Here is an 11,182-nt window from a genome sequence, read left to right on the forward strand (position 1 = left end):
ATTATTTTCATATATTTATCCAATTACATTATTTTATCTTTATTTATTTATTTCATTATTAATTTGAACTGAACTCTTTTCACATATTTTCATTTTTTTTCACAATATCTCTAACTATAAAATATCTTTTTGTGCTTAAGTTTTTTTAATTATTAAACCGTGTTGAATTAATATTATTCATCTAAAAAAACTTAATGGCCCGTTTGGTAAACTGAAATTCATTTGAAATTCTGGATTTGATCAAATAAACTGTTTGAAAATTTGAATTTGGATTTCATTTCAAATCCAGGATATTAAAATATTAGTATAAACATGAGAATTTGAAATAACAACTCAAATCCTATCATTTGAAATCCCTCATTTGAAATGAAATGCAAGTTTCCAAACACTCCCTAAATGGATTCAAAGTCGATCAGATAATCCGAGAATCTAATGGATTTGGATATAAATTATGTTATTAAAAATCCGAAAGCGATCCGATCCGAATCCGATCCAACATATTTAAATGAATATGGATTGAATTTAGTCAAATCCAATCCAAATTTGACCCGTTGACAAGCCCGAATACGACTAGTGTAAAGTTTTGATTTGTGAACGAAGACACACTGTATTATCAACAATCATAGCATTCGATAAAAATTTTGAAACAAGTTCCGAGTTCTCTTGCATTTTCGTAAATATATAGGTTTGACAAAAATATATATTTTACATAATTTGCAAAGTGAAAAAGAAACATATTTATAAACTTGTTGGATTCTTCTTATAAGGTATAATCTTGTAACCCATACACAATGAATGAAATAATATGTACAACAAACAAAAACCAAAACAAACATACGTTTGCAGAGGCCACACCCGTGAACACCAGCCTCTTTACATTTCTCCAAATACATAAAACTAAGCTGGGCTTGGGATCGGTGGTGATATTCGATCTTTTCTACTTGACGTACTAATGGCCGACACCAGGACTTGGACCCGAATGATCCATACTTCTAACTCTTGCATAAACTTTGTACTTTTTGTGCCCTACACCTCGGGGGCTTGGTCCCGATTGCTCGATCGCACCCACAACCGATACGGTCGACGGGGAAAATGCCTTCACCGACAACGATCTTTCCAGAGGCCGGCTTGAAGATGCAGGGAACAAAAGAAGCGAAACGATAATAAAACAGCTGATGAAAAATTTAAACCTGTTTGAAGCCATGTCGAATAAATGACAAAGTTTTAGTTAAGCTAGCCAGAGCCTAGCTAATTACGGAACACTTTTGTACGTGATAAGCCTGATGATAAGAGACTTGAATTATAGTTAAGCTTAAATTGGAATGATTTATAATGCGTATTAGGGTTGGCTATTTATATACACAGAATCTATGAAGAGAGTTGACTAGGGGGCCTAAATTTAACTATTCTAAATCAATTGAGTGTGGGAATTTTAGTCTGACGTTAAATATAGGCCGCCACATTTTGGGAGCCGCCAAATTCCTTGAATGTAGATAGTCTAGTTAACTTGGAACATGAAAACACCACCTAGTTTGGGGTGTTAATTTGTATACCGCCCCTGCCTGAATGTGTACGCAGAAACACAGATTCAAATTCATACATATTTTACAACAGTAATTAAGTTTTGGTTCCCAGAGTTAAGTTTCATGTCATCCGTTACTTCAAATAAATATTTTCATTCTTTTAACTTAGTCTATGACATTAGTTTGATCAGCATAGACCAAGTTAACTAGACACTTGGCGGGTCTAACTCCATACCTAATTAACTAGACGACAGTTACAACGAGAATACACGGTCTTTTTTATATGAATTATATAAATACTTGTTTACACATGTGGCAGCTGCACAGTTATTCAAATGAATAGAGTTGCTATATATTTGAAGCAGAACACTAGATTACTTTATATCTGAAGATAGAGCTAGAAGCCATCGGAGATGATTCTGAGGGTCTTTAACTTCAAATATATAAAGAAAGTGATGGTTTTAAAGTAGCCAGGCAGGACAAAATATGCATGCATGTGTTTGTGAAGGTCGAAGTGAGGTGAACCTGAAAATGAACCACAGATGTAGACAAATATGTTGGTTGCTCACAAACCAAAAGGGTTGGGAAGGGGCCAAACCCACTAAAATAAAAGTTCAAGGAGCCAAAAGTTACATCAACTTCTTTTTTTGGAGTTCAGAATGTATTAAAATTTAAACACTTAATTTTGAGAGAGAAATTAAAGTTTCAAGAGAGTAAACACATCCTATTAAGCAAAGCAAAAATTAATATATACTAATGGAAAATTTTAAACAGTTCTGGGTAAATGGCCCATCAGATAATTTATAAACTCTAGATTATATGCAGGTATGAGCCTTTGAGCAAGACAAATACATATAAATTGACAGGCTTCCAACACCGTGTACAATCTGTTCACCACCATGCGCTAATCTGTTCTGTTCATTTCATTCTTATGTACAATGACAGAAGGAAAGTAAGCGAATTTTACATCTGCACACAATATGTACTATACTGAATATATGGACATTTATCTACAGAGCAGTTATGTATAAATATGTGGCAGATAGCTGAAAATTAAGAACTTGCACTACCATGGTTTCCATATGACCTGAAAAATGAGATCATGTTGTCATAAACATCTCTCTTTGCATATATACTTAAGAGAAAGTCAATGTGACCATAATTTTCCAAGTAAAGCATATCTGGGTTCGACTGCAATTCCTTGATAGTGCGCTGCACATCCTTCATGTCAGCTAAAGCATCGTTTCCTCCGTAGCCCATCCAAATTGGAAGTGAAGCAGGAATATGACTTAAATCAAAATTCGGGGCTTTTAGTTGACCGTAAATCTTCAAGTTCTTAATCAATCCATAGTCATATTTCGCAAAAGTACCTTTACGTATCACTGTTAAGAAGAAAGACAAAACCAACTAAGTATAACAAAAAAGGTGGAGAACCATCAATTTAAAATAATTAAAGTTATCCTCTCCTCTATAAAAAGTTTAAGGGGCTGATAGAAGATCTGCCGGTTTCCAGGAAACAGCTACTTGTCCAAAGAAATGTATTGTGTCTAAACAAAGATTTAACCACGCAGAGTACACTAAATTTAAAATCTTAAAAACAACTTCCATACGACCAGGCCATGTATCATAAGCCTCAACAAATATAATAATTACAGCAACAAAGAAACATCTGCACTGACAAATTCAACATTCACAGAAACAACTACAATATCAGTTCCATGACAAAAAAACCAAACATACCCGTTACTTAAATTACAAAAAAAATTGCTTCCAGCATGAGAACACTCGGCTAGTCCAAGCTGAAATCCTATATCTCGGAACTATCATATATACAAACAAAACCAAGCATACCCTTATGTCCCATTTGAAAGTAGGGTTCAGGGAGTGGTAGATGTGTGTGAACTACCATTCATCTATGATTAGTAAAAATGTTGTTTACTTAAAGACCTGCAGCTTTTTCAGAAAACTCTAAAAAAAAATTTGGAAAGATATTGCACAAAATTAATTAATTATTTAAATGCATTTTTACTTTTTAAAGATTTTTAAAAAGTTTTGAGAAGGTCCAAAATGGCAGTGTGAATGGAAAGATGAAAATCTTTTCAAACAAAAGACATAGCATAAAAACATAAAAAGAAGCAGAACACCATAAAAAATACAATTTAAATGTTTGAAAAAATACTAGCTAACGACCACATAACACACTCAAACAGCCCCCAACCTCTTCTGAATCCCTCAATCCCCCAACTTGATCAGAATGACTCTCAAACCCTACTAACCTCACCCATCTAATCCAGCGATACAGAGAACTCAGTCAAATGGTATCAACAAAAGCATAAAAAAGCTGACAAAAAAATGTCATTTTGGTAACCAGAAAACAATGCCATTTAGTCATATTTATTTCCTTATGCCATTCAGTCAGCAACCAGTATACACTTATATATTTAGAAAAGCACAAAAGGATGTCAATTATCGAATAAGTGTAGCATAATGAAGGAGCTACTTAAATCATGGCAGAGGAAAGAACAATTCTTGTATCTAATTCAGTGGTAGATAAAGGAGTGCCGCTATGAGCAAAACATATGCAGAAAGTCATAGAAACATACTCTGAAAAAGATGCTGCAAATTCTTTGCTGATGACGGGTGAGGTTCATTATCAAGATAGTATTCCACCCGAGAACTGTTAAAGCAGCAGTTCTTCCCTGATAAATAATTGAGTTGCCAAAGTAAATGTTAGAATTTTTACCAAAACGCATTAGCTTGAGATAAAACATTCATGTAACACATTTGATCATGAGTAACGAGTTATTTTAAAAACAATATCAACAAGATAACATGACAATCTTTGTTGAAGTTAAGGTAGAAAACTTGATGCTTTTAGTTAACAGTTTAAATTACACAAGCATGTGTGTAACTAATAACTTATTTTATTTGTAAATTCTTGGTGTATTATTTCTCATTGTTAGTACGACTTTTTCATTTTCCCTTTTTATACTTGGTTGTGCAGATATTAAGAAGATTTTCACGATTTGTGCAAATAATGGAGAATTATGCATTAAAATCAAGATATGATCATACGTCGTAGTGAGTCAAGAAAATTGTGTAATAAGGGAAAGCCAGTTAAGAAAATATATATGAGGATCATTGAAATTATAATAAATACAAAGATTATTGAAGTTATAATAAAAACGAAGATCATTGAAATAAAATAAATATCTCTAGTAGCATAATATAGTATAAACACTACTATACGACGAACAGAGGCTCTTATATTCATATTTGGCAAAAGCAGGAGTTTCCTATAAAAACAGTGGTTTGGCTTGTTAAGATTTTAATTTTGGCACTAGAACTCGGTTGTAAAATCTTACCGGAGACATGTGGAAGTACTAATTACTTAAATGTTTAATCTCTTTAATAATATGCCCGATTAAGTATATTATGTGTAAACAAATATGGTGGAAACCTAGAAAGGAGATGGATTCTGTCATTTATGGAGATTTTAGGCAACCAACATTCACTATTTGTTGGCAATATAGAATAACCGGAACTGGCCTTTAAGATTGCAAATTTTCTGCAATGTAAACTGAGTACACAATAACCCACAAGAACATGTCTGCCTACATCTGCACTATAAGTGTTCACTCATCTGATGTCTATAATCTACGTTTGCAAGCATATATTTAAACTGGTAAAGGCAGTAACAGTGATCTCCATAACCTCAGAAAGAAGAATGAGAACTGTACTGAATGTATATAATAACATAATCTGGCCTTCCGAAAGCTGCTTTAACTATAATTGTAAGTTAGGTAATTGTTAATTTTTGATGTAGGACAAAAGATTAGAGCCAATAATAAGCAATGAATTATAAGATATCCCAAAAATAGATCAAAATTATTCCCAAGAAAAAGTGTATAATCAAAGCTAAATAATGCGGGGATTACATCATTATATGTAGAGAATAGAATTCCTAATAAATAACCTACTGGACTACAGCCCGATAACAATTGGGCTTATTATATAGTAAACTACTTATTGAATAAACTCCCAGCCCACATAAAACAATTAAATAAATACATTATGTATCCCTACACTAAACAAATATAAACTAATTATTAACATATATTTTCATTCTTTATTTCTGTTCCTCATCAATTTTGAAAGAAAATTTGCTCAACTATTTTAAACTCTGATGAAGCCTGCCTAAAGGATCTTTTACTCAATTACAATTTTTTTTATATTCCACGTTTAATAAGACTAACAGTAACAAACAGAACTAACCAGTGATGGAAGCCAGCAAGTCACCGCAGTCGACATTTGAGTCGCACATCATATCCATCATTCTAGTGCCAAAATCACTGAATAGATTAAGAAACAACAAGTTTACTCAAGGACTGATTTAGCCTAACAAAAATATTCAAACATATAGGAATATCTGACCTTTTAAAATTAAGTTGATGAAATCCTAGATCAACCATAATCTGAAAATAGAAAATCAATACATCCGCATTTCCAAAAAGGTAAAAACCATTTCCAAACAGATAGAAGAAATCTACCTACCCCATCAAGATGCATAAAGACCATATCACGAACAAAAGGAGTAGTGATATGATCTAGATATGATATAGGACATAGAAGGGCAGCAGCTGCAACCATTTTTACTATCTCCGGCTGAGTAAAGGCAGCTAAAGACATAATTGTTCCCTGTAAGTATTAAACAAGTGTTAGAATCGTACAACATCAAATAAAGAACTTATAAAGTGACTTCGGAATTATTTGGACCTGCGAATGTCCAACGACAAATACTTTGGAATTTGTTATAGCATTCACATAACGAATCATCTCAGCAAGATCGAAAAGTGCCAATTCCTGCCAACTCCAGTCCCAGAAATCCTAACATCCAAACAGAGCACAAGAATAAAATACTATCCCAAACTTCCTTTGAAAATATGAAAGTGGCCATGAAGAGAGAAGTGCATGCAAAATTTAATAGCATGATATATTAATTGCATCCTACGCACATCAAAAGGCAGACACTAGTAGCCTATGATTTCTCTTACTCCACTGATTCAATTGTGCCACTCTGTCACTACTCACTCAGTACCCACTACTACATGCTTATAAAACACAAAAAGAAAAAGTTGACTAAAAGATATGGTTGGTACTGATCACTGTAAGGATAGAAATAGGATATTGTTAAGAGCTCATGCATTTATTTAAAAAGTATAGCAGAATAAGTGCATTTATATGTAACACTGCTCGTATTCAAAGTGGAATATCAAAAGACAATATCTTTCTATGAATCAGTCACACCAGATTAGTGAAACGCCTAGGCGTGCCATATGACTATATGAGTATATACACAGTACATCTAGGTACCGGTATGCAATTTGTGACGTGGATAGTTGGCACATATTTTGGGTTGTGGAATGCCAGAACATGTTATCCGATAAACATCAAAATCATTCTTAAATTAGCTGATTAGAGCTTATTATATATACTATAAATTTGTATAAATATACTTAGTTCTTATTACACAAATTAGTAAATCATAATCTGAAATGATGTACGCTATGCAATTTTGTGTTAAAAAGATTATATTGTTGTCACTACAATTGAAAAGTAAAATATATTTGCTATACTAATTTGTAAGCTCCACTACCAATTATGCACCCTGACCTAAATCTAGTAATATATAGATGGTTACAGAAAATTAATGATCACAATTTGCTAAATGACGTATGCTGTTCAGCTATGGTATAGTAATTCGCTCGGATCGCTCACTATGCATGTGCCTGTATGATATTCACTACATCAACGCAAGAATTTAATAACTCTGCCATGGATCATGTAGAAGGATTTTAATTAAAAGAATATTAGAAATAAGTATAAGCTATTTCTATTATTGTACCTTATCTTCCACTGATAAAGTTACATGACCATGACTCCAGTGAGTCCCTCGAACGTTTCCAACCCAAACATCAAAACCTTGATCAGCAAGAACGAAGCCTAATGATTCATCCGGGGAATTCAGGAACCAAGAATCACCACCCTACTTCAGTTCAAAACATTGAACTAATTCATGCGAGTTTTTTAAGCCAAAATCTGCAACTCCGTATTATAAATACGCACACACAATCAAACACATACACGCACATTACTGCAATATTTTTTAATGCAGAATTTTAGCTTCCCCTTCATATCAGATTGATTTACTCTACATACACAATTAACATTCTGCAAACTAAAAATTACATCAGAATAGGTATTATGTGGCTTATGGATTATGTCAGTCAAAGTACAGATTATTTTAGTACTTTTACTTATGTAAAGTTGGCATGTAGAGAAACAGCAGTTGAAAGGAGCTTGAGGGTCTCCTTGATGCTGAGTTGTAGAGCAAAGATTGAATTTTCTGAAGCAGGAATTTTTAAAATGTGGCAGAGACTCCTAATTTCCATGTGAGGTTAGGTTTTCTAGTATTCGACATGTCTTCTTTCACAATATTTTTCATCTGGTTTCAGGCATAAGTATGATTCTTTCAGATGCTGTTTAGTTATGCAATCTTCTACCGAATCCAGCACTAAGCAGCTCTATACTTTTCAGTTTCCCCTCAACGAATGTTACAAAGACAGAAACTGCTTCTTTTTTTTCTTTATAATTAATCATTACGAAAAGTCATTAAGTTTATAATCAGCAACATTTCACGTTTCCATTTCACCAGATATTGGTGGCTAAATCATAAAAGTTGCTTCAAATTACACATATCTTTATATTGAGGTTACCTACTTCCTACTGGGATCCAATCAGGGAATACAATAAGCTAAAACAGGCATATTATAACATTAGTACCGATTTTTCGATTTATATGACTACAGACGTAATTAAGTAGACATATAACTATTACATCTAAAATAAAATCTAAATTTTCAACTATGCAAAAACAATAGTAAGGAAACATTACCATAAAGAGCCCGTGTAGAAGCAGAACCGGAGGACCTTTAGCCCCTCTTAATTTTCCAATACTAGATGACACTCTCTGAAGACCCAACAAATATCCATCCTTTGTTTTAGTCTGCAAAAGTAACCTATACATAAACCAAAAGAAAAAAAAAAGCCTAACCGGCTCCAAAAATTCGACTGTGTATGAACCTACATATACACTATTCTAATTGCTCAAATCTTTTCGAAAAATACAATTTCAACAAGAATAATCCCCTCCCCTCCCACCTTTCCTATGCTAATTTTTTTTAATAATCGCAATCATGTGCTTTTGCAACAAACTAATTCAACAACAAGATTAATTCCCTGTTTTCCTATGCTACCTTTTATTCTTACTAATCGCAATCGTGTACACTTACTATTTACATAAAGGCTCGCCAAAACACGCTAGTGAGAACAATTGTTTTACACAATACTTGTCATATGCTACCTTTTATTTTTACTAGTAGCAAACATGTACACGCATACTAATTACACGTGCGAGATAATTTTAACGTGAGAACAATTAATCGATAATTTATAGAGCATAATAAAATGAGGGATAGTAATTACGGAATGTTCGGAGCAAGGGTAACCGGAAGGTTCGATGAGATGAGAACATAAACTAGTGGTCCCCGTCGATCGGCTCTGGCAAGTTTTTGAAATTCCGGCCAATTCGCCGGCGTATGTAAGTTTTGGAAAGAGAATAACGGTACAGAGAACCACCGCCAGAAAAGTCACCGGAGACATTTCTGCCGGCCGATCAACGGGAAAAAAGACCGGCGAGGCAGTTGGTGTGTCTTATCTGATTTGCAAGTTTATGCTCGTGGGAAAGTCAACAAATTCTATTTATATTCACGTCAGCTACTGGGAGATGTGTACAAAAATTAAATTAACTTCTTAGCAAAGAGACAAATTATCGATTAACTTTCCTTAACAGCTACCGTATAATAATTAATAATAGCGTGGTTAATTAAACCGAAATCATTTCTTGTAAATCTTTATTGTTCTAGAAATTTAAACATTATTAACTCTATAACAATTAATATAAGGAAACCTTTTTTTTGTCATGAATATGAAAAATGTAGGGGTGGTATATTGTGTTACATTCCTTAAATTCTTTTTATTTAAAATTTCATTTAGCTAGTCTTTTAAATATGTTTTCCCTCAGATTTACGAGTTTGACTCAGTCATACTTGGTATTTCAGTTATGTTTGGTTTCGTTTAATAAGTCCTATTATTTAGGACCAGTTTAGAGTTCAATTTAGAGTCGGTTTTTCCTTGTACACGTTGACATGTGTTGACGGAGGAATTTGGTATCAACAAAGTTTGAGGTTCGTCGCCGGAATCAAGATCTACGATGGTGGTTCTTTGCCTGAAAAGTGAGCGGAGTATGGTGGTTGTGATGAATTGGGGGCTGAGATTGCTTAGGGTTGGTGGTGGCTCCTTAATCCTCTCGCTTCCGACCCCTTACAATTTGCCTACGTATCCCTATTTATAGGGAATCAAGCCCACGTAGTTCTTGGGGAACAAGAAATCTAATGGGTTTAGACTTCTTATTCCCAGGCCCGGTCCAGAATCCGTCTTCCGCTAGCTTTAGGAATGTCCAACTATGAGGCCCAACCGCGAAGGCCCAAGGCTCGTTTGTAATCGCAGGAATTCACGGATAATCCATCTCCCTGCGCAAGGATAACATTCCGCTACATCTATCTCCCTCGAATTACGAACGCAGGTATAGCCACGGTTCACCCCAAATGTCAGACGCGTCCCTGTCCCCCGAATGAGGATAACCCACTAGATAGCAGGACATGTGATCTCAAGCTCTTGGTTGCAAAGTGCAGGATGACTCCAAAGTTCTCCAACAAGGACACCCGTTGAATACAAGAACAGAGTTCCCAAAGCACACACCGAAATTAACCCCGCATCCCCAACGAGGACACCCGTTGAATACAGGAGGATGCCTTCAATCATCAGGCATACCCCTGGAGGCCTTCTAGCTTTTCACGGACATCCCCCTCCTTGACCGTCTCAAGGAGGGAATTCTTCAAAGAGTACCTGCAACAAATACGTTAGTAAAAATAACTCTACATTGCTTCTTTCCATGCATGCTTTGTCCTGAGCTCATCCTTGAGAATGCATTTACCACACAGAGGACGCGTCCTAAGACATTGGACGCGTCCTGACCTTCATGAAACCTGCATTATTTTTTCCAATAACTACTTCTCACAACATTCCATAGAGACATGAGGCGTCCTAAGCCTCTGGACGCGTACTCCAACCTTCATTGCTAAAAGACCACAATTGCTAGATACCCCCATCATGGTGGACGCGTCTTCTGTTCCCGGACGCGTCCTACATCAGATAAGCGCTTTCAAACCTCCTTATCACAAAATTATCATATACATTCCACAAAATGTGGGCGCGTCCTACGTTCAGGGGCGCACTTTCTATCTTCCTTGTCAAAGGACCACTTTGGTAAACACTTCCACCAAAGTGAACGCATCCTATAGACTTGGGTGCGTCCTCCCCTCGTGCGTTGCAGCATAAAACCTAATTCTTCATCTTTTTTCCCCAATTTAATTTCAATTGACCCGTATTTGACCCGAGATGTTCCAATACCAAATTTTGGCTATAACAACATGTTTGTTTAATGTGGGCTAATTTTTCGGTATTTCAATTAATTGTAT

The 11,182-nt window shown here is 35.0% G+C and overlaps 1 protein-coding gene across 2 annotated transcripts; it reads right to left on the bottom strand.

Annotated features, from left to right (window-relative positions):
• Positions 1-2,320: 2,320 nt before the first annotated feature.
• LOC141667750 (triacylglycerol lipase 1-like) lies at positions 2,321-9,335 on the bottom strand. 2 transcript variants are annotated; one of them, XM_074474358.1, is made up of 9 exons: positions 9,069-9,333; positions 8,479-8,589; positions 7,429-7,569; positions 6,300-6,410; positions 6,078-6,221; positions 5,958-5,998; positions 5,799-5,875; positions 4,127-4,222; positions 2,321-2,905 (listed from the first exon to the last, which is right to left on the bottom strand). In XM_074474358.1, the coding sequence occupies exons 1-9, from the start codon at positions 9,243-9,245 to the stop codon at positions 2,577-2,579; spliced, it is 1,227 nt and encodes a 408-aa protein (XP_074330459.1). In that variant the 5' UTR covers positions 9,246-9,333; the 3' UTR covers positions 2,321-2,576. The 2 variants fall into 2 exon arrangements, with proteins under 2 accessions (XP_074330459.1, XP_074330460.1); XM_074474359.1 differs by lacking the exon at positions 7,429-7,569 and having other exon boundaries at positions 9,069-9,335.
• Positions 9,336-11,182: the final 1,847 nt, after the last annotated feature.

This window comes from Apium graveolens, chromosome 6 (genome assembly GCF_009905375.1).
Source record: "Apium graveolens cultivar Ventura chromosome 6, ASM990537v1, whole genome shotgun sequence".
NCBI classification, from domain to species: domain Eukaryota; kingdom Viridiplantae; phylum Streptophyta; class Magnoliopsida; order Apiales; family Apiaceae; genus Apium; species Apium graveolens.